The following is a 23,822-nucleotide window of genomic DNA, read 5'->3' as shown; positions in this document are numbered from 1 at the left end:
CATTTGGCCTCTCTTACCAAATTGCTTTGAGAAAAGTCATTTTCATGCAGTGTACTCTTCTGGTGGCCACGTTTGAGAGTTCCCGAGGGTGTGTTTGCCAGCACACCCAGCCTGATGAGTGAGGACTGTAAATATTTATTATTTTTTGAACTGCATTGTTCGTTTCCTTGGGTTTACGTTTTGTCTCGGCTTCAATGGTGTGGTTCCTCTTTCCTGAACGGACCGCCATGGCCCATGGCGATCCAGGTCTTCAGATGGTATTTTATTAGTGATGATATCATGTTCTCATCGTGGAGATGCCCTTGAGGAGGACAGTGGACCACCCACTCTCATTGCCTGAATGGGATTCTGTCTATCCCTAAGGTGAAAGTAACCCTCAAACATAAATTAAATCCGCGGAGGATGTTGTTGGGATGACAGCATACAATTCTATGTATCTATCAAAATAGAAGAAAGAAGCTGAAATTGGTAAAATCCTATGAGCGTCACCGTCAAGGATGAGCAAGGAGCACCCCTCACCCTTCCAGCTGCCCAAGCTGCCTTCAGTCGTCAGGAATTCCAGAATCCATGCCTCCCAGGAAATTGGGTAAAGAAGGGAATGGTATAAGTGCTAATTACAAGGAACATGGCATTTGTTATTAGCCTGAGCCCGCGGGAGCCGGCAGGAGAGCAGGGACGGAGGACGGCGATGCAGATTTCAGAACTGAAACTCGTCCACAGGACCCGGTGCCATGAGGTTTGTGGGCGATGGCTGTGGGGGCCTGGGCTGTGGGGAGGGGCAAGTCCTGGAGGGGGAGTTGTGGGTGGAGTGGGGACGTCTGGGCTCAGGCGGGGTCTGGCGGAGCTGGGGATGGAGGATCCTGGGCGGTGTCGAGGCCAGTGTGGGAGGGGAGCTGGACAAGCTGGCTGGCAAAGCGGGACAAACTCCCAAACAAGGGGCCCACGTCTCCAGCCGCTGGTCCTGGAGGCAGAGGTGGGTGGGCTCAGGCCGGAGGGAGGTTCCTGAACCTTCTTCAGGGGCCGCTGGGTCTCCGGCATGGCTGACCAAGCACCACGTCCACCTGTACCCAGTGGCTTCGGTGCCCCTCAGAGCCCTGCACCTGCTCCCCACCTCCCTCCATCCTGGTGAGAGAGGCCTGCTACTTCCCCCAACAGAGGTTGGTTAATGTCCCTGAGGCCAGGGTGCTGGGGATGGCCAAGCGTGGGGCCCTGCCAGTGGCCAGGGACCGACGGCAGGTCCCCGATGCCCAGCCCGGCCCCCTCTTCGGGCAGCTCTAAGCACGGGCTGCCCCCACATGCCGGTGAGCAGTCTCGCTCGCCAGTTTTTCTTGTTTTTGTGTCACGGAAGGGAGCGTTCTCCAGGAGTTTCACTCGCGTCTCTACGCTGAGACGGCCCGCGGAGCTGTCCTGTGGGCCCTGGGCCAGAGCAGCCTGAACACAAGAGCGCGCTGGCCACGGCTGTGGGGCCCACGTCCCAGAGGCCGGACCTCTTGTCGCAGAGCTGTGAGCATGATTGAGAGAGATCGCTGCCTTCCACGGGGCAGGGAAGCCATGGAAATCGGAGGAAAAAGCTGCCCTAATGATGAACAGCCCACGCTCCGGATTCCGTGTCACCACTGACAAACACACAGCAAGGAAAGAGTAAATACAGCATGGCTGAGAGTCAAATTTGGGCAAAAACATTAGCTTCTAAAGTACGTACATTTGTGTATGAGCTGGAGATGAGGCCCCCTGAGACCCCGAGGTCGCCCAGCCGTGTTCCTGAGCCCAGACGGCAGCCGCTGGGGGTGGAACCCCAACTGAGCCGGCGAGAGGCAACAAGGATGGTGCCGACGACAGACAGACTCGGTCACATCTGCAGCCCTGCCTGGCTCACCGGCTGCCCAGGCGCTACCCAAGTGTGCCCAGCACATGCTGTCCGGCCCGCCGGCGCTCGGGGCAGGCAGGACCCATCCTCGGCAGCCTTTCTCCCTTCCCCTGGCCCTTCGGTCCCTGGCTGTTCTGTGATCCAGTGATTGACAGATGCTCAGAGTGGCCTTTGGCTTTGAGGATAAAAGCAGCATCTGCCTCTTTCCTTCAGGGCGCCCTGCCCATGGGGGCCTTTCTGGTCGTGACGACCTCCCCAAGCCCACGTGTCATCTCAGGTTCCAGCCAGAACCCAACGCAAGACCCTTTTCCTCAGCTTTCAGAGAGGCTTTGGTGCAGCTGGGGCTGAGGTCAGAACCAGTCTCATTCGGAGATTTTTCTTCTTTGTCCAGAAGACTGTGGTCACCTTCACTGGGCTTTGACGGGGGGTCAGCCTCGCCTGTGCCCGGCAGGTAGAAGAGGCAGCCGCTGAGCACGGGGCACCCCCGGAAACCCTGCCGGCTGGGGTGGGTGTTCAGGGAAGCTCAGAGCTCAGCCGGCCAGGGAGCCCCCACACTGAAGCCGGAGAGCAGCTGGGAGGCCACGGGGGCCCTGGGTGAACGGCCGGCCAGTCTGAGAGCTCAAGAAATGGAGCCATTAGGAGACCGTCGAGATAGTGCAGGCACGAGATGACCACGTCCACGAGCGGCAGTGGTGAGGGGCCATTTGCAGCTAGTTCCAGCAGGACTCATTGGCGTTTCCAAACCAGGTTATTTTCCCGGAGAGCACATTGACAAGCGCTGGAAGACGAGGGCCTGGCTCGCGCGGCCGCAAGAGGGTGCCGATTCCCCTGCCACCTGCCATCCTCCAGACATGCCACACGGGGACACCCCCAAGCCAGCAGCCATGTGCCCCTCCGTCCCCCGCCCAGAGGTCCATGCTGGCCCACAGTTTCGGGTTACAGCAGCGTCTGCTGGGGTTCGGGACGGGCGCCCTGGCTGCAGCCTGCTGTCGCACCCTCACTGTGCGTGTGTCTTAAACCACCAGCCCCGCGGGCTCCACTGTGTAGACGGCAGGAAACAGATAGCAGCTCAGGCCCTAGAGACAGTGAGGGGAGTGCATGCGCTGGAGGGGCGCGAGGTGCAGGAGGCCGCGCAGGGGAGGAAGGCAGGGTCATGGTGCCACGGTGACCCGTCGAGTCCGTGCCCGCAATGCTGCCCCAGGCGGCGCGGGGACGCCGCAGCGTGGCCAAAATAAAGATTGTGCAGGAGTGCTGAGGAGAGGCAGATGGCCCAGCCTGGGACAGCACCCCAGGGAGCGCTCCAGGGCGGCAGAGATCCAGCCCTCCCAGGGGAGCCGTGTCTCCCGGTGGCCGGCTTGCCCAGGTGCTCACACGAGTCCGGGATTACAGGCGACAGGAGCTGATAGGGGGCACACAGAGCCCAGGCCTGCAGAGGACACAGAACGGGCACAGGACCCAGCCAGGCTGCAGAGGATGCTGTGCTCTGCAGGGACGGGTCTGAAATTGGCTAGGGAATCCCACTGCTCAAGGGGCCAACCGTGTGGGAATGCCGGAGTCCAAGAAGCGCAGGCTAGACTGAGAGACAAGTGGCCGCGTGCTTAGTCCTGGGACCTGGCGAGGCGGCGGGATCCTAAGGCAGCCCCAAGGTCCCCGCCCCCAGGGCGCACCCCAGAATAACCCCCTCCCTCGGGAATGGGCAGGCCAGTGAATAGGATGGTGGGTCACTCCATGAGGACATTACAGGACGTTACAAGTCTTAAACGCAGTTTCTCCCGCCGGCTCTGTAGAAGCAAGCCACGCTGGCGTAGAAGGGCCGTGGCAGGGAACACTGGTGGCCTTGGGGCTGAGAATGGCTCCTGCTGGCTCAGCAAAAGAGGGGAGGCCTCCATCCCTGTCCCGTGGAGTGAGCTTCCCACCCAAGACTTGATCTTGGGAACATGGGAGGCCCAGGCCCACGAGGTCAGGCTTTCATCAGAAGCGATTCTCATGGTCCATCCTAACTGCAGTTCTCGGGAGTCCTCTGGGAACAGCTGGGTCTCGTGGACAAGGCTGTGCCCCCTGTAGGCAGTGAAGGGCCCCGTTCCACGCACGGCTGTCCATCCTCCCCTTCTGCTCTGACCCCCAGCCCGGGTCCCACGCCTGGCTGTGCCTCTGTCCACCACGGCCACCGTTCTCTGAACTTGAACAGCACCTGTCAGCGTGGATCTCAGGTGATGTGACGGGACTGTTCTGTCGTCCTAAATTACAGTCATTGCAGAGATGGCTCTCTTGCCTCACACACAGACTGAAAATTCCTCTGGAGCCAACCATTTATTATTAATTTTTAAAGAATGATTGCATTATACATCTAGAACTCCAAAAACCCTCAACACATCAATTCTAAACCACACTGTGCCTTCACTAGCGAGCTGAGACGGGGTGTCCACTGCGGTCCCTACCAGGGGTGCGGGCTGAGTTGAGGTTGCCCCCAATGTCTCTCCGTAGCCGCCCTAACACCACTGTGGTCAGGAGCCAGAGAACCCTGGGGTCAGTCGGCCTGGACGCTTCCCCAGGGAATCCCTGCCCCAGTGCCCACATTTTATCATGTTCTCAGTCCTTGGAAGAAAGTCTCTGCGTGGAACCTGGGTCATCCTGCCCAAGAACAGAGCTCATGAATATTAAAAAGGGGGCTTGATTTTTATTAGGAGAGATAGAAAGTGTCAGTTAAAAAAAAAAAAACAAAAAAAAAAACTATACATTATGCTGTACCAAGTAAAGCACCTTAAAATAGTATCTCTCCCGGGAATACTTTAACGTGTGCAAAATAAGAGGGTGAATGGGCTGTAAGCTGCCTGTTAGCATCCCCTCTCCTCTTGCCCAGGGGCTCATTTCCCACCCAGGCCCCAGAGTAGCCCTTCCTAACATGCACGTGACATGGGACTGTGGCTCTCGAGATAAGGCACAGCTTCCTCAGTCTGCCTGGGACTCTCCCACCTCTTCCCAGCTCCTCCTGGGCTCCTTCACCCCCAGCCCTGCTCCCTCCTGCAGCTCCCACATTCCCCCAGCTCAGGAACGTCGCCTTTTCACCCCAGATAGCCCCTTCCAGATGTGCTCCCATCCCTTCAGGAGCTCGATGAGTGTCCATGTTCCAGAAAAGTCGCTGCTCTGGAGACTCATCCCCAGGCTGGTGGAGGGACCCCTCAGCGCCCAGGCACGTCTCCGCTGTGGCCCAGGTGCCTCCCAGGAGACTATTAGCTTATTTATCCACCTGAGCCCAGACCGTGGGCTTTTTGGTGTCAGGGAGACTGACTTCCTCTGAGTCCTCAGCATGCAGCACGGAGCCTAATGCAGAGTCAATATTTAGTCAGTGTTTTTAAGTGAATACATTATTTTATAAATGACTTAAACATTTCCTTGCTCTGTCAGCGGGGAGAAGCTAGAAGCTGCACATCCCACAGCAACGGGCACACTCAGCCCAAGATCACGGTGTCTGATTCATCCTGCAACAGGAGGAACTGGGATTCCCGGAGAATTGTCTGATTCTAGGGCTGAGGCAGGAGAGACACGAGACAAGGCTGGAGTACCCTGAAGTTCCAGGAAATACGGAAGTGCCCCACCCCAAAATGATGGGGTAGCCAAAGGAACACAGGAGTCAGGCAGCAAAGCTCCCCATGGCCAAAGCTGGAACCATTTCAGCAAAAGCATAAAGTCATATTGAATTATCACCCAGATTATGAATAAATAGCCATGAGTGTGTGGTTGTACATGTAAGTGATGGAGTAAAGAAGTAAATGTGAGAGAATGGGTGAACATCCCATTCAAAATTCCAAATAAGCTATATTTGGATATGTACTCCCCCAAGAGGTGGAATGTAGCCCTGAGTGTGGGTTGCACAAAGTGACTCCCCACCCAGTAGCACAGCACGGAACAGGGACAGAGAGTAAATTTGTGGAGGACAGATCCGGGGAGTGCAACCTCAGCCAGGAGGCTGGGGCCAACTCCGACCTGCCGGAAGTCATGGTGACAGTAAGTACCTTGAGGGGTTGTGGTGAAGTGGCACCTGGCTCTGGGCTCCTCCCCCAGAACCAAGAACCCCCGACTAATCGAGCAAAGCTGAGATGAGTCTAGTAGAGGGGCATCTTCCCCCAGAACCCAGAACCCCCGATTAATCATGAGCAAAGCTGAGATGAGTCTAGTAGAGGGGCATCTTCCCCCAGAACCCAGAACCCCTGACTAATGAGCAAAGCTGAGATCAGTCCAGTAGAGGGGCGTCTTCCCCCAGAACCCAGAACCCCCGACTAATCATGAGCAAAGCTGGGATCAATCCAGTAGAGGGGCATCTTACAACACACCTGGCCAAGCACTCCTCAAAACCATTAAGGTCAAAACAGCAGGGAAAGTCTAGAAACGGTCAGAGCCCAGAGGGGCCTCAGGAGATGCAATGCTGTCATGTGGTGTCCTGGGTGGGACCCTAGCAAGAAAAACAAACCTAGGTTAAAACTAAAGAAGTCTGAAGTGTGGACCTTGGTTAACAATAGTGTAGACGAATCTAGCGTACATACCAATGTAAGGTGTTAAGAGTATGGGAAACTGGGTAGGACGTGTCACCTTGTAATATTCTTGTAACTTTTCCGTAAATCTAAAACTATTGTAAAGTAAAATAGTGTGTTTAAAAAAATGACCTACCTAAAAGGTTTAAATATTGATTTAAAAATCAACTAAAATTATGCTAAACTCAGACTATTGGCAAGAAGTTGCCCCCTGTCATGGCCCTCGGTGTTCTGAAAATTCTCACAAATACTTCTGCTTTCAAGATGTGACATTCCAGAATGCCCCAGCTCCCCGTACATAACCGGGGCTTCAGATCAGAGGCACATGGCCCTGGAAGAAATCCAAGGAAGAAATAGTGTCATGAGTGTAGAAATTAAATTTTCGAATGCTCTAAGTATCGATTTCCTAGAGAGGTGGACGTGCGTAAGGCTTCCATACAAGCTGTGTCACTGAGCCCATGGTACCTTAACGCTGTTTTCCACCACTGATCATTTCAGCAGGAGTTCAGGCTCAGCCTTAGATGCTAAAAGCAACTCTATTGAATATCTTTCTTCAGGTGTCAGCGTTTTCTACCTGGGAGAAAGAATTACATAAAATCGTGTTTGATCCACGCTACCTCCTGCTGAACTCTGAGGAGCGGAAACAGGTAACGCGGGGGCGAGGCGTGGTGGCGGGCTCTGCACGCACAGCACCAGCGTGGCACACCCCCGAGGTGCTTGCTGATGCACAGATGACTGTCGAGTTCCTGTTGTCAGGGGGAAGGCTGCAGACGGGGTGCACGCTCGCCTGTGACCGGGACAGAGGAAGCCATCCCTAACTGTTCCTAGCGAACCATCTGGTGGTGACCCCATAGGACAGATCCTCCCATTCAGACATGAGAAGGCACATGCTGGGGACCCTGGCCACACCCTGGATGAGTGTGTTCAGAAGACTTAAGGTCTTATATGATAACACTGAAGGAGAAGAGGGCCCAGGGAACGGTAGGAGCACATGTATGAGATGCAAGTTCTAGAAAGCGGGTCCCCAGAAAGCGCAGGAAGGGGTCAGAGGACAGCTTCACCTGACGGCTCTGGCCGGGCTTGTTGACAAAGCAGGTCACGGAGCCAGTACTGCTTCCCAGATGAGGCAGACAGAGGATGGGTGGTGCTGACTGCCAGGGGAGGAGCTGAGGCCATGAGGTGCAAGCTTGCACAGCCCTCCGGGATCTGGGTGGTCCCTGGAGCCTGGACAGAAGGGCCCTGACATCAGTTGCAGAAGATCCGGATTTCCTTCTCTCTGGTTCCTGTGCCAGTCCCACCTCTCCCTCCCTCTGCCCTCGGAGTACGAAGTGATGCACATGGAGAGTGGGTCATCAAGAACGGCCACTGAAAACAGAGAAGGCCCAAGAGTCATCTCAGTGGTGGGCTCAGTCACCACGGCCTGCACGGTCACACCGCAGAGTCTGGGAAGGCCTGGGCCAGGGCCAGAAAGGGCTATTTAATGTTGCATTCTGTTGTGGCATGAAGTTCCTTCAAGCACGTGCTGGGACGATCAGGGAAGGGCCATCCAGGCAGAGCCTCGGGCCTGCGGACCCTGACGGTCCTGGCAATGGCAGAACCCCCTTCCCCCCGGTGCAGGCTCATGGTTGGGATGGTCCTAGATTGGCCACAGTAGAATTCAGAACGTGGATCTTTCACGAACTTAAAATTAATGATCCTTTTGCTGCATTCCCGCTGAGCTGTATTTTCCAGAAAGAAACATTTGAAAATGTGTGAAATGTGTTAGCAAAAAAAAAAAAAAAAAGCAAAAAAAAGGTTACAGAGTCAATGAGGTTAGATTATCTACATAGACTCCAAAGAAAACTGCAGGCTTTAATCGTAGGTCATATTTCACCCTTTTGTTGCAATATTAAAGACCAGAAAGTCCAACTCCTCGACTATGACCACACGGAGAAGCTTGCTTGTTTTCCCGCCGCGGTGCAGACCTGCGTGCTTGCTAACATCTGCGGACCGTCAGCACATCTGTAGACTGCTTTCGCCGCCGGTCGCGGTCCGCACTGTCCTCTCCAGTTCATGGGGGTTTTGAGAGACCATTAGCCCTTTGAAGGAAGAGGAGGAAGTGAGGCTCCCCGCCCGACCCTCAGAGAACAGGCCCGTTTATGATCTCACGCTTACATCCCGTCCCTGAGTGCGTAGCATACACCGGGCTCAGGGGGCTGTTGTGTTGAGCAGGTTCCTCTTGACCCGGGCGGGCGGCACTGCCGAGCTATACTTCTGGCCACAGCAGCCGGTGCCCGCCCGCCCGGGCTGGGACCTCAGGCCCGCACCTGCACGTGCACTCTGCAGACTGGTCGGACTGGAATGTCAGCTCACACCAAGAACTCCCTCAAACACCCCGGGAAGCCACCCCGAGGACACTGCAGGCCTGTGTCACCAGCCTGCAGCTTGCCCCGAGGCCCGATGAGGAAATGCGGGGAGTGGCCTCGCTGGGAGCCCAGGCACGCAGCACCAGGAGCCCTCCGACTGAATGCCTATATGTGGGTGACAAACCGCCAGCGATCCAGGGGAAGTGTTGTGGTTCCCATGCTCATGGGCGCTGTGCTGCTGAAGGAAGCAATATTTGGACCATCCAAAAACCCGGTCCTATCACCGGGGGCTGCAAAGGAGGTGACTGAGCCCAAGCAGAGTCGGGGTCGGGCAGCGCTCATCAGACCCATCTCCACGGTAACAGATAGTGTTTCCTTTTTATTATGGTAGATCACTCCATAAGGAGGTAATGGCAGATGGTATCTCTTTTAAAAAGCCATGCCCCACTTTGAATGAAAGTCGCATAATTTGTCAAAGAGGGAAGAAACCCTGCCACATTAAATTAGAGCAGCATAAATAGAACAACAGAGCAAAGATGAGCAGAAAAATCGGGTTCGCTGGGTGAGTGGTTCAGGCATCCGAGAAGCAGGTCTCCCCGCAGCCTCTGACCCCTCGGGCAGGCAGGGTTTCTTCTGGCCAGATTTCAAGTTAATAGAGCAAAACTCTGGCTAATGATGGAGCCACATGCTTTTATTTGGATAATAACATTTCCTTCACCTTTTTTATGAGTCTAAATTATAAGACAACTCACACCACTTGCCTTGGAGGTGCGGATCCTATTCTTACTTTAACATATATGCACACCCTTTCAGTTTAAGTCCTATTCCTGGTGCTTCTTGTTGAGGCTGAGCCGTCCAGAGGAGAGTGGCATTTGGTATTTGCAACCCTATAAGCCTGTGGTTACTGAAAGCCAGTGAGCGCCCTCCTGCAGTGGCCGTGGGGGCACATCGCGCCTCCCGCACCAGGGCAGGCGTGCAGGAGACCCCCACCCCAGAGCCCTCGGGTCAGACTCTAATGCCTGCCACGGCCATTGACTGGGTTGGTACAGAAATGCTGTTTATTGGCCTTCCATGATCACATGTACAATTTTTATTGATCTTTTTATTTATGTCTGCACGCACACGTAAATTATCTCCAGTATTTTCTTTTTAATGCTCTTGAGGCTCCGATAGCATTATTAATTAAACAGCTGTCTCCACCTCCTTTAGGCTCTGGTTTATAAATGACAACATTCTGATATTAGAACAATGAGCCGCCTCCGTCCTGGCGAGGGAGGATCCTTCCGGGGACCACTGCGGACAGGTCCCCCGGTGTCATGGGACTACGTTGGCTGCCAGTTTGCAAGAGATACAGTCCTGGAGTCACGGATGCACGGATGCCTGGCAGACAATACCCATACCCTTTGGGCTAGGGAATGGGGTTCTCCTGTTAGCTTTCAAAACCCACTTCTTGTCAGACTGGGGTTAGCGTGGTATCTGAGGGTCAAGCGTGTTCACCTGGAGGCTCCATGACCCCCCAGGACAGGCTTGCTGTGTCCGCACGAGCCCCCTGATGACCAGAGCCCCACACTCACAGGTGATCTTCTTGGGGACTTAGAGGGTGGGGAGCCAGAGATGCCAGGTCAACTTTGTGTTCACAAAGGTAAACTCACATTTGGAGACCCAAATGCCAATTACGTTCCTGTAGGAACTGACTAGAAGAAATTACACAATCCAACGTGTTATTGGGACTCCCAGCGGCGCTGTGACGGTCGGCCAGTGTATGAGCTGCTCGCGGTGTTCCCAACCCAGAACCGCGGGGGCAGCAGAGCCAGGCGCCTGGACCGTCAGCGGCTCCCACAGCCTCCGGGGAGGGTTGCCGCCGCCCGTCCCTCGCCTCCACGGGCAGGGCTCCGTCGGTGTGTGACCCCGAGACGGCGCCTCGTGAGGACCCAGGCTGACTTTTCTGGCCACTTGTCGCATGGGGCTGAGTGCCTCACTGAAAGGCTATGGCTTCAGCCCCAGCCGCTATGGGAGAGAAAGGCGTAACCACAGACTCTCTCCCCGTTCTTTTGTGTTGGTGTTTGAAACCCAAGATTTCATTTCTGATGCGCAACCTTGTAATACTTCTCTTGTGTGTGTGTTTTAAGATATTTGAACAGTTTGTCAAGACAAGGATAAAAGAAGAGTACAAGGAAAAGAAAAGCAAACTGCTGCTAGCCAAAGAAGAATTCAAAAAACTTCTGGAGGAATCTAAAGTGTCACCCAGGTATGGAGACAGACACAATCTCCAGGGCTGGACATCTGCCCGTGACCGCAGGAGGGCTTTTACAGACTGTTTCCCTTAAACCGCGTACCCTCACGTGCCCTAGACAGCACAAGTGTAATAGCGGAGACCCGCTGGGGAGGGAAGCCCGCCTCCTCCCCAGCGGGTTGTGGGTGAGTGAGCCTCCAGCCCCGCCGCGGCTGCAGCGACCCACGCCCTTCGCCCCCCACCCGCGCCACGGTCTCTCCGTTCTGCTGCCCCGCCGCCTGGTTTTCCAGCCTGGCAGCCCCGACCCCATGGTCTTAATAACTAATCAGTAGGTCAGCACTCAGAGAGGAGGTATAACTTCAGAACTAGGGATCAGAGACTAAAATGCAGAACACAGCAGATAGCAGCCATAACATAAACCCCACCAACCCCATTGGTTCCGGACGCCTTCCCAGTCGGCCGGGATGTAGACAGAAGGTGCACACATCAGGGCAAAGGGGCCAAGTAAACTTGCTGCCAAATGCACCTAAAATAACCCGGCATTACTCCCACAAAATAAAGCAAACCGGTGGGAAACTAGACGTCAGAAATTAGAAAAGCACATGGACTTAACTGTTCTTAAAAATTAGCTTTCATCGACCGATATTTTAAAAAGTAGTGAACATGTACTACTTTTAGAGTTATAGAACTATAACTTTTTTTTTAATTTATTTTTTTATTCTTATGTTAATCCCCATACATTACATCATTAGTTTTAGATGAAGTGTAGAACTATAACTTTTATGAGCAAAAATGATTTTGGTTTATTTTTATTTGAGGGTTGGGATATCATGTCTAAATGGACATTTATGCATTAGTGTCTTAAAACTAATGCATAAATGCAACATTATTTTTTAAGTAGATGTTAATTGATGTTGCTTTCAATGCAGACCCCAGGCTCCCATATTTTGATCGATAATTGTTCAGTTCTTCTGGTCAGTAAGTAATTGGATGTTGGGTACATGGTCCTTATAAAACTGCAAGTATTTAAAAGGCAGATATTTTCTGAATGGGAGAAAATGTAGCATGAATTATCCCCATCACAAAATGCTAATCTAGAAAAGCAAATGTGCATCTAAACATTTGTAAATTGTGATTTTCTACTGTTAGAGGTGAGAACACTGGCTTTTCTGTGTCCCCCACATGGTGACCCTAGGAGAGAGGAGTTGGTCTGGAGCCCCTGCCTCAGGGCACAGCCTGCTCAGCCCCCCCTAGGCCCTGCAGTGGGGTGAGGCATTGCACCTGTCTGAGCTTCTGGCCTCATCTGCAGCAGGACAGCTGCAGCAGGCTCCTGGGGGCGGGGAGCAGGCAGGGAAGCAAACATAGTGCCTGGTAACTGGAAGGAGCTTGGTGAAGGGGATGCCTGTCGTCACCATCACCAACACCACCATCACCATCATCACCATCATCATCATCACCACCATCACCATCATCACCACCATCACCATCATCACCACCATCAGCATCATCACCACCATCACCATCACCTTCACCATCATCACCATCACCATAATCACCGTCACCATCATCATCACCATCATCACCACCATCAGCATCATCACCATCATCACCATCATCACCACCATCACCATCATCACCACCATCACCATCACCATCACCTTCACCATCATCATCATCACCACCACCATCATCATCACCATCACCAACATCATCATCAACAACATTTAGGTAATATTCTTGGTCTGTCCATTGGTGAAATATTAACAATAAGCCAACACATTTCCCCTCCCATTATGAAGACAAAGGAGAAAATATTCAGAATGCATTGAGCAATTAGGAGAAAGATCTCACACACACACACACACACACACAGGGAAAATGAGTGACTACAGTGCATATGTCCTTTTATGATTATTAAGCTATTTTTATGTCAAAATGGCTGATTCTGCAACATTTTCAAGACTTTTTCTGACTTCCTGACCGTCTCTTCCTACTGTCCCCTAGGCGTCCTAGTAGAATCGTGCAGTTCAAGTCACTGCACCCTGGATGGCCAGGTGAGCTAATAAGCACAGGCCATCTGAGCGTCCCTGGAGGTAGCCTCTCAGAGCTCAGCAGCTCTGACCCTGTCCCCACAGCACCAGAGCCAGCCCCAGAGCCAGCCCCTAGCCTGCCCAGCTCTCGGGGTCTTGGGATGGGGCCAGGAGCCACAAGCGACCTCTCCTTGGGCTGATGGCCAGGCTATGGGATCTGCACTCTGTGATCCTTCTTGAAGGCCCCCTCCCTCACATACAGGTGGGCTGTGTCCCCAGCTGCCAGAGGGAAGATGGGGATGCTGTGCCCATGACTCAGGGGCCTCCCCAGGCCCACTGGACAGTTCACAAGGGCCAACAGAAACCAGGCTGTCCCCTTGGGCATGGCTGTGGGGCCACGGATTTGTAACTCTCCCTTTCTTTCCAGGGATGCTTCTTTTTGGAAGTGCCCAGAGTAGGACCTTGCAGACAGGATCTCTGCCAGCCCCTAACTGGAAAATGCTTAGGCTGCTACCCACACAAGTGAAGAAAGTAACAAGCCCCTGTAATTCTCATCTTGGAAGGAAGAAAGGAAAAGGGGTCTTAGTTCATTTAGGCTGCGTAACAAATTACAAATACAAACCAGGGGCCTTAAGCAACACAGAATTCTTTCTCATAGTTCTGGAGGCTGGTAGTCGAAAACAGGGCTCTGGTGGTGTGGGGTCTGGTGAGGCCCATCCTGGCCCCTAGACAGCTGTCTTCCCTCTGTGTCCCCCATGGGGAAGGAGTAGGGGGCGATCTGGGGTCCCTTTTGCAAGGGCTGTCATCCCCATCATGGGGGCACCACCCTCATCCCTAGGGCCCCACCTCCTGATACCAGTACCTGGGGGTTAGGAGAGGTCAACATATGATTCTGGGGGACAAGTGCCTTCTGTCCACAGCAAGGAGGAAAGAGGGAAGAAGGGAAGAGAGCACAGGAGAGAAGTGATTTCTTTCTGAGAAGCCCATGAGCAGTCAGGACCCCAGCGTGTGACCAGGGGGACAGTGACACTGGAGGAGGAAGAGGGAGCTTGGCGACCACAGGGGATGAATCTGAGTCCTCACAGCCCTGTCCATGCAGTCTTGTTGTTTGGGTCTAAAAAAGCTAGTATATTATAACCATTCAATACAACAATTTAATGTCCGCATGGAATATAAAGTTCTCTGCGAAGAGAAATGGGGGAATCGGAGGGTCCCCTGGGCCGAGCACGGGCAGCCCGGGTGCCGCCTGCCGCTTAGCCCTCCGGGGCCTGTCCCTGCTGCAAGCTCAAGCCAGGGAGGAGGGGGACCCGGGGACCCAGTGCTCGCCATGGTGCGCTTTGTCCCTGTAAGGGACGTCCCCAGCTTGCCCTGTGAGCCGCCCGACCTTGTATCGGACTCCCTGGCCCCACAGCCCTGGATCCATTCGGTTGATATTGGGGGATGTCTACACGCCGGCCCTGGGCCAGACATTCGGGACTTTCAGTGGGGAACGAAGTGGATAGCAATGCTGCCAATGGAGGGGAGTGGCAGAGTAAATGGGCTTACTGTGGTGGTGACCACGACAAGGGCCATAAAGGACCCTTTCTGTAGGGCGAGGTTCCCCGAACAAGACATGCTGACTTCCAGTGGCGGTGCGTGCAGAAGCAAGGGAGAGCATGAGAGCCAGGGACAACAGGGGACCCATGTGGCCAGGGCAGTGGTGGGCGCAGGTGGGCGGTGGCCAGCTCCGGGTGACGGAGGCCAAAGAGGCAGGAGAGCCGGCTCACTTCCAGAGGGTGAGATGCAGCCATAAGGGCGTTCAGTGGGCTCAGGATCCTGCCGCTCCTTCCTGGGAAGTGAAGCCAGTAGAGGAGGAGGCGGGGCAGGTGTGAGAGGCCCACAGCTCCGGCCTTCAGTCCGTTACCTGCCCCACGACCCGCCCCTGTTCCCACCTGCCCCACATCCCGCCCCTGTCCCGGGCCCTGTCCCCACCTGCCCCACGTCCTGCCCCATGTCCTCTCCCTGTGGCGGAATGACAGCCAGGTCTGGTGGAAGGGGCTGTCTGCCCCCTCAGGGGATGCCAGCCTGTGGTGTTCAGGAAGCATCGAACTCGCCCCCGGGGAAGGGGAGGGTCTCAGGAAAGCTCTTGTTTTTCAGGACCACATTTAAGGAGTTTGCGGAGAAGTATGGCCGGGATCAGAGGTTTCGACTTGTTCAAAAAAAGAAGGACCAGGAGCATTTTTTCAACCAATTCATCCTTATTCTTAAGAAACGGGACAAGGAGAACAGACTCAGGCTACGGAAAATGAGATGAGTGTGTAAGGAGTGCAATAAGGGGGCGCGGCGAGGGGGTGTGGGTATCCGCACGGTCGCCGGGCGGGGACTGCACGCAGTTCTCAGAGGATTACTGTTTCATATTGAAGCTCTCTTTTGTACGACGTTCCGAGTTTGATGCATTTCTAATTGCCATGATAGGTCGCTCCCTTAATTATTTTAATTATGCAAATTACTTGTAATATATACAAATTATAAATCCACTGCAGGTTTGTAACCAAGCAGAAACATCTATAACCATCTCCCGGCGTTTCCATGAGTTGAGCCGATTATCTGAAACTTTTCTGAAAACTTTTGTGCGTTCCTTCCATTCTGAGCTCCTTATGCGAATGTGTTAGGTCTCGGTCCCGTGTTCTGAGTAGTAGCAATAGGATATTCATCATCAGTCATAGTGACAACTGTGAGCATTTCCACACGTGGACCCTGGACCCCCTGCAGGAGCCTGAGTGGGATCGCCTCATCCCCGAGGGGCGCCGGGCCTGGAGACGGCGGCTGCACTGTCGGAGGTCCGACTTAAAATGAAATTATTTTGTACAAAATCATCATATTAATATTTGAGTTATTTTTGTTGTATGCCCAGAGTCTGCATGAGATTTTTCTCATCATCTTTGTATGAAAAGAATTTTAAATTTTTTTTAATTAATAAATATTTTAAACCAGTGTGGTTTTGTGGGAAGACTTCTGACACCGTCCTCAGCAGCAAAATTGTCAACTAAGACACTGTTTTGAAAGATTCATAAAAATGTTTGTGAGTACACATAAAGGCTGAGTAAGTACAAACAAAAATTTTGCTTTTCAACCTGCCAGGTCTGGGTGGCGCCATGTTGGTAACACCCCCAGCTAATTCCTCGTGTTCTCTAAACCGTTGCGTATTTATCGTGTGGTTTACTGAGCATCTCTTCAGAGGGACTGCAGTTGTCCCCATGCATGTTGATACCAGTTCTCACCTGCCTGCCTGGTCCGCGGACACTTCCACGACACATATTAGGATGTAATTGGCCAAGGCGGGTTCTCTCTCTGGGGCACGCCCTGGGCTTGGCACCAGGGTTGTGAGCTTAGCTTCTGTTTTGGTTCTGGGAGCTGGGGCCTCGCTCAGGTCCAGCCAGGACCCCATGGGGTTGGACATCCAGGGCGTGAGCAGGAGGCCGACGCCAGGAGGCAGACCCTCCATGAGGCTCCAGTCTGGAAGTAGAGACTGCCTTGTAAATTGAACAATTTTTTTTTTTTTTTTTTTTTTGTGGGCAGCAAAGCAAGGTTTGTTGAGTGACAGTGAAGCAAAGTTTACTGAGTGATAGTACAAAGCTCCCAAAGAGGGAGGGGACCAGAGAGGGTTGCCCAGAACAGAGAAATTTAATGGAGAGAATTATTAGTTATAATGGGGCATTGGAGTAATGAGGCTAGTGAGTATAGATACTGCAGAGAACCTGTGAGCAACAGCTCTTAGCCCCAGGGCTCAGAAAGGCACCTACGGAGGAGACCCCCCCGCCCGTGCAGAGATGGGGAGCTCGCTGGACAAGGTACAGCCATGGCTCCGGGAAAGCTGGGACCACCCCCCACCCCAGTGTGCCAGGGAAGTCTCTCATGTGGCGGTGTCACGCTGGATGCACTCTGCCCAGCAGCACCCGAGAGATGTCAGGCCGGGGGGGCTGCTGGCTGCCTGGGCCTCAGCACCCCAATAGATGTCAGGCCACAGGGGGCTGCCACTGGCTGCCCGGGCCTCAGCACCCTGAGAGATGTCAGGCCGGGGGGGCTGCTGGCTGCCTGGGCCCCAGCACCCTGAGAGATGTCAGGCCACAGGGGGCTGCCGCTGGCGGCCCTGGCCTCAGCACCCCGAGAGATGTCAGACGAGGGGGCCCACTGGCTGCCTGGGCCCCAGCACCCCGAGAGATGTCAGGCCAGGGTGGCTGCTGCCTGCCCGGGCCCAGTACCCGGAGAGATGTCAGACCAGGGGGGCCGCTGGCTGCCTGGGCCTCAGCACCCCGAGAGATGTCAGGCCGGGGGGGGGCCGCTGGCTGCCCGGGCCCCAGCACCCCGAGAGATGTCAGACCAGGGCGCCCACTGGCTGCCCGGGCCCCAGCACCCTGAGAGATGTCAGGCCGGGGGGCCGCTGGCTGCCCGGGCCCCAGCACCCCGAGAGATGTCAGGCCGGGGGGCCGCTGGCTGCCCGGGCCCCAGCACCCCGAGAGATGTCAGGCCGGGGGGCCGCTGGCTGCCCGGGCCCCAGCACCCCGAGAGATGTCAGGCCGGGGGGCCGCTGGCTGCCTGGGCCCCAGCACCCTGAGAGATGTCAGGCCACAGGCGGCTGCCGCTGGCTGCCCGGGCCTCAGGACCCCGAGAGATGTCAGGCCGGGGTGGCTGCTGCCTGCCCGGGCCTCAGCACCCCAAGAGATGTCAGGCCAGGGGGGCCGCTGGCTGCCTGGGCCTCAGCACCCCGAGAGATGTCAGACCAGGGGGCCCGCTGGCTGCCCGGGCCCCAGCACCCCGAGAGATGTCAGGTCGGGGTGGCTGCTGCCTGCCCGGGCCCAGTACCCCAAGAGATGTCAGGCCGGGAGGGCCGCTGGCTGCCCGGGCCTCAGCACCCCGAGAGATGTCAGGCCGGGGTGGCTGCTGGCTGCCCGGGCCTCAGCACCCCGAGAGATGTCAGACCAGGGGGCCCGCTGGCTGCCCGGGCCCCAGCACCCTGAGAGATGTCAGGCCAGGGTGGCTGCTGCCTGCCCGGGCCCAGTACCCGGAGAGATGTCAGACCAGGGGGGCCGCTGGCTGCCCGGGCCCTAGCACCCCGAGAGATGTCAGGCCGGGGGGCCCGCTGCCTGCCCGGGCCCCAGCACCCCGAGAGATGTCAGACCAGGGCGCCCACTGGCTGCCCGGGCCCCAGCACCCTGAGAGATGTCAGGCCGGGGGGCCGCTGCCTGCCCGGGCCCCAGCACCCCGAGAGATGTCAGACCAGGGCGCCCACTGGCTGCCCGGGCCCCAGCACCCTGAGAGATGTCAGGCCGGGGGGCCGCTGGCTGCCCGGGCCCCAGCACCCCGAGAGATGTCAGGCCGGGGGGCCGCTGGCTGCCCGGGCCCCAGCACCCCGAGAGATGTCAGGCCGGGGGGCCGCTGGCTGCCCGGGCCCCAGCACCCCGAGAGATGTCAGGCCGGGGGGCCGCTGGCTGCCCGGGCCCCAGCACCCTGAGAGATGTCAGGCCACAGGCGGCTGCCGCTGGCTGCCCGGGCCTCAGCACCCCGAGAGATGTCAGGCCGGGGTGGCTGCTGCCTGCCCGGGCCTCAGCACCCCAAGAGATGTCAGGCCAGGGGGGCCGCTGGCTGCCTGGGCCTCAGCACCCCGAGAGATGTCAGACCAGGGGGCCCGCTGGCTGCCCGGGCCCCAGCACCCCGAGAGATGTCAGGTCGGGGTGGCTGCTGCCTGCCCGGGCCCAGTACCCCAAGAGATGTCAGGCCGGGAGGGCCGCTGGCTGCCCGGGTCTCAGCACCCCGAGAGATGTCAGGCCGGGGTGGCTGCTGGCTGCCCGGGCCTCAGCACCCCGAGAGATGTCAGACCAGGGGGCCCGCTGGCTGCCCGGGCCCCAGCACCCTGAGAGATGTCAGGCCGGGGGAGCCGCTGGCTGCCCGGGCCCCAGCACCCCGAGAGCTGGCAGGCTTTGTACCATCACTCAATCCACTTTGCTTTCCCTATCTCTGTGGGGAAGCATGGACTATACTGAAGGACAGTTCTGTAAACTTTCCTTGGAGAGGTGGGGGGCCTGGGGTACGGATCTACACTGATTTGTGGGCTGGGCTGCGGTGGCCCACTGGTTGGGGGTTTGGAAGCCATAAGATCGGGATACGGGCAGTGAAGACGTTGGGGAACATGGGTAGGCCCAGAGCTGGGAGTCTGCACGGCCCAGACACTTCATACGAAGCTCTGATAACCAGGTCACCAAATGGGCAGTCCTGGGAATGTCAGGTGGCCTCTCCCTTACCACCTGGTTCTTGCTCAGTGTCCGACACAGACCCCTTTTCATCCCATGAAATCCTCGCATTGTTAATGGGGAACAATTCATCCTCACAAAAATGAGCCTCTCAGAGGCAGATTCTCCTTCCCTTCCCCTCATCACAGTCCAGGCTGTTACAGAATGGCTTATGTACCACACAACTCCCCACGTACTGTCTTCTTTACCAAGACCTTCATTTTAAGGGATAGTCATTGCCACAGTAGGTCATGCCCACCAAATCCGCTACACTCCCACGAACCCTGTGGCCCAGAGCAGCTGGCTGGCAAAGTGCTGGAACGGCCTGCTGAAGGCACAGTGCTGTCCGTGGGACCAGGCTCTGTGAGGTTGGGTGGTGTCCTGGAGGGGGGTCACCTGTTGGCCTCAAACCAGCTGTCTCCCTGGAATCACGGTGCTTGACTCTGTTCCCCCAAAACGGGAGGTGGGAGTGGTGCCTCTCATTATTATACTCAATGAACCTCGTCTCTACCACCCCAGGCTTGGTGAGTTTGCAGGCCGTGTTGTCCCAGGGCAGAACCCACCATCTTGGTTGGGTTCATAGAAGCTGGGATCCTGGCCATTTCGACTCCTCATGGCACTGAAACCAGGGGGAGAGAAGGTGGTGGCTGTGCTAGCCGGGGCGTTATCTCAATTCTTGAAGGGAATTTATGCTTCTGGTGTCTCATGGGGATGGGGGGGAGTGTCAGGAACCCAGGGGGCTCCCCAGGCACCCAGAGTACCACTCAGCACACAGTTGAGGCTAACCAAAGCCCGAGGGCCTGTGGGGAGAAGGCTGGGGTCTGCAGTGCCATGTTTTTACGTGGATTTTCTTCTCCCTTCCTTGCTCCTGTTACCCCATGTGGTCAGTGACAGTTGTAGTCCCTGGGTTTCAGACATGAGACTGAATTATTTAGCCTCACCTCATGAAGATGGGGTTGGATGGTCGGCCATGCCGGGGCCACAGGAGTGGTCTTCACCCATGACAGCGTGCAGTCTGCAGGCTCCAGGGCTGGACTCTCTCCCCGATACCCTCTCCCCTGCCCGGTGGCCCCGGAGCCCATGCACACCACGACTGTCGAGCTTCCTTCCTGGGGCTCGGCCTGGGTGGGTGCAGCCTAGCTCGGGGGGGCGGCCCCTCCTGTACCCACAGATTCCGCCCAGGCTCCCGTGCTGCTCCTTCAGGCCCGCGGGAGGCGGCCCCCGCAAAGCTTCGTCCCGGGCACTTGGCCGTGCATGCTAACCCGTAACTCTGCTCCTGCGATCCTAATCGCCCCTCTGTGAAGCTCTGCTCAGTCATTCCGACTGCAGCCCATCTGTTGGCTGTCAGCGCGACTTAATCACCACCATCATCATTACCATTACCATACTCAAAGAGCTCATGACACAGAATTACACCAGAAACGGTATTAGCCAGAGGATGGAGGGGATCATACAATCCTAGCCTCGGTGCTGGAGGAAGGTGGAAAACACCCATAATCTCGGTGCTCAGAGATACCCAGGCACCTGTCCGCCTCTACGGAAATTTCTAGACATTCACCCAAATGTTTGGGAACTTCCATTTTAGTTCATATAACCGTGATTTTGAATCTAAGAAGATTAGATATTTAAAGTTGTAGACCGAGGATCCATTGACATCCACGGTCACATTCGTCTCTATCCAGCTACCAGCCGGCAAGCTGTTGGGGATGAAAGGTCAACTGTGGCGTTATCAGGGAGACCTCAGGGAGAAACCCCAGAACCAGCTGGTTTATACGTGTCCGTATTTCAAATACTTGCACACTTGGAAGGCTGCAGAGGTCATTCATTTCTACATTACGGAAGGACAATAGACTAAGATGTCTTTTAAATGATAGCCTTGCTTCATTTTTGCACATTTACCTTTTATTTTAAGTGCCACCAGGTAACTTGGGTTAACTCTGTCGTGACCTCTGAGCTGCTAAAATCCAGCAGGAAACTCAGAGCCTGTCAATCAGTTATAACTGCCTCCAATCAAAGGGCAAACACAGGAGCAACGGGTCGTTCTGTCAGTGATCCCTGGATTAGACCTCCATGTCCTAGAGGCCAGAACCTCCCGGTCTGAGTCCCACCTGAGTCCTCACCCCGACCACCAGGGCACACGCCTCCGACCGACTTGTCCCTTTCCTTGTCTCCCTAAGCATGACGCAGCCAATCACCGTCCTCTGGACCGAGCCCCTCACCCAGCTGTCCCACCCACACTGGCATGGCCACACATGGGTCCTGATCTGCGAGTCCCTCCTTCTGCAGTGACCCGTCTTCCTCTGCACCTTCTTGGCAATGCCATGCCTGTCTCTTCCTCGGCCCAGGAGATCTTCTGGCCGAGGGCGGAGAGCTCAGCCCCTCCTTCTGGCCCTGTGGAGGGTCCTCAGAAAGTGCTGGGCCCCGGGCCCTGGGCCCCGAGCAGCAGTGATCCGGATGGAGCTTGTGAGTCAATAAAAAGGACAAACCCAAGTGGGTTCTTTCCCACTGGTTTCTTTATCGACGGCTGTGATGAATTTCTTCTCCTGGATTTGCTGAAGGTTTATTTCCTTACTAAGTGTGTATTGTCCCTACGGCTTATTTTCCTGTGGCCTCGTTTGAATGATCTGCTTCAAACAATCCACAAATGATAGTGGGAGAAAGTGGTTCATTTGTCTTTTTTCTCCAAACACTTAAACTTGGTTTCCATTTTCCCCATAAGGTATTTGAAAGGTGACCCAGGTTAAAGCTTCTGGATCGCTCCGGAAAGGCTGTTGAGGTGCTGGGGTAATACCTTCATGGGGGTCAGTGGTGGGAGAAAATGCTTGAAGAGGAGGCGTCCAGAAACACCGTGTGCTGTCTGGGCCAGGCCGTGCGGAGGCGAGGGGGCGGACCTGGTGGGGGTTACGCGGGAGAGAGGCAGTCAGGAGGCTGGGGGGGCAGGGTAGAGCCTGCTGGGGGGGGGTGGAATTTGAGGCAAAAAGAATTGTTTCCATGGAATTTTGGAGATATTTGTCATGTGATATGACCCCTCTCGTCCCCACTTTCTGCTCTCCAAGAAACAGTCTTTAAAAACTGTATTACCCTTTTTAAAAAATGTGATTTTCAGTGATCATCAAAGTAATGCATGCTCGTTGCACGAAAGCGAGGAGCCATGTGGACAAAGCCTCCCGTGGGCTTCGGTGGCTCTTCCCTGCGCTGAGCAGTGTCCACTGCACTCTGGAATGAGTTTGTGGTGGATTGAACCTCCCGAAAACGACCACATACGATCACACACACAATCACACACAATCACACGTGCCCTTCTTACCACGTGCTGACACTCCTGTCACAGGTGTGGGGCTGGGTGGGGGTCCGTGATGTCCAGTACAGATGTGGCAGAAGCAACGCGGTGGGACTCGGCGGGCCAGGCCCCAAAGAGGCTACGGCCTCCCCTGCTGGTCCTGGCTTGGGGCACCCTCCCTGGGAGCCGCCCCGTCCTGGGGAAGCCCGGACCACACGGGAAGGGCAGATGGAGGTGCTCTGGTCGTCAGGCCTGCCTGGGGTCTCGGGTGACAAGCAGCATCAACTGCTCACTGTGGCTTTGAGAGGCAGCGTGGACCTCAAGGGGAGCAGACCCCGGCTCCCTCCACTCTGGTCCCCCTGAACTGCAGGCCCGTGGGCAGAACAAAGTGTGCCCTTGTTCTAGGCCAGCAGGTTTGGGGGGTTTGCTCTGCAGTCTTGGAAACTGGGACATGCTCCTCTTTCCAAATGACCATGCTACTTGATCTGTGAGTGAAGGAAATATTAATTACAGCAGATAATCTAATGAATGCTCACTCTATGTCAGGCTTCTGTTCCTTGCCTCATTGAGTGCCCCCAACGATCCCAGAGGGGAGCTTTGTTACTGTCCTCAGTTCACAGAGGATCTGAAGTCTGGAGGTGCAAGCAATCTGTTCAAAGTCGCCCGGATCCTGGGGCAGCCAGGATTGTAGAAGAGTCTGTTTAACTCCAGAATCTGCTCCAAACACCCCGGCCCTGCCCCCCGCCCCGAGGCTCCCCCCGGACACGTGGGACTCAGCTCTGTGCCCAGGCTCTGCTGGAAGGAAGCCTCATGAGCAGCTCACTGATGGGTGGGAGGTCAGCCCGTGATCAAGCTGTTATTGCAGGTGGAGGAGCCCCCACGGAGCGCTCAGTTGAGTGTGGTGGACGAGAGAAGGGGGATAGGAAGGAGGTCCGGAGGCTGAGCAGGAGTGGGGGCCCGGGGTGTGGGGTTGTGCAGGCAGAGGGAACAGTATGCGTGGAGGCTCAGAGGACAGGGAGTGAGATGTACCCGGGGAACGTCCAGCAGCATCCTGACAGACAGCGACCTCCTCCGGGGTCGTGCTACCCCGAGAAGACCCAGCACCTTGCTCTGCCTCGGAGGCACCAATGCTGAACGGCTGAAACAGTGATGCAGAGCCCTGGGGGTCTGGGAAGGCTGTCAGGCAGACGTCCATGGAGAGTAAGGTAATATTGGTAAACAATCACAGTCAGTCATCCCTCTGCTAGCGCTGAGCTCCCAGGAAGTGCCAGA

The 23,822-nt window shown here is 55.7% G+C and overlaps 1 protein-coding gene across 1 annotated transcript in view; it reads left to right on the top strand.

The window, feature by feature from the left end:
- The window catches only part of TCERG1L (transcription elongation regulator 1 like), a 174,526-nt gene extending 159,229 nt beyond the window's left edge, over positions 1 to 15,297 (top strand). The window contains exons 10-12 of the mRNA XM_064593550.1: positions 6,954 to 7,043; positions 10,871 to 10,989; positions 15,141 to 15,297. Coding sequence (XP_064449620.1) covers positions 6,954 to 7,043; positions 10,871 to 10,989; positions 15,141 to 15,297 — 366 coding nt within the window. The remainder of the gene's footprint in view (positions 1 to 6,953; positions 7,044 to 10,870; positions 10,990 to 15,140) is intronic.
- The last annotated feature ends 8,525 nt before the right edge of the window (positions 15,298 to 23,822 follow it).

This window comes from Mirounga angustirostris, unplaced genomic scaffold (assembly GCF_029215605.1).
Source record: "Mirounga angustirostris isolate CCGP_5_RB_7025 unplaced genomic scaffold, mMirAng1.0.hap1 SCAF_6, whole genome shotgun sequence".
NCBI lineage: Eukaryota > Metazoa > Chordata > Mammalia > Carnivora > Phocidae > Mirounga > Mirounga angustirostris.
Note: the sequence above shows the minus strand (reverse complement) of the source record. Positions and strands in the feature narration are given on the sequence as shown.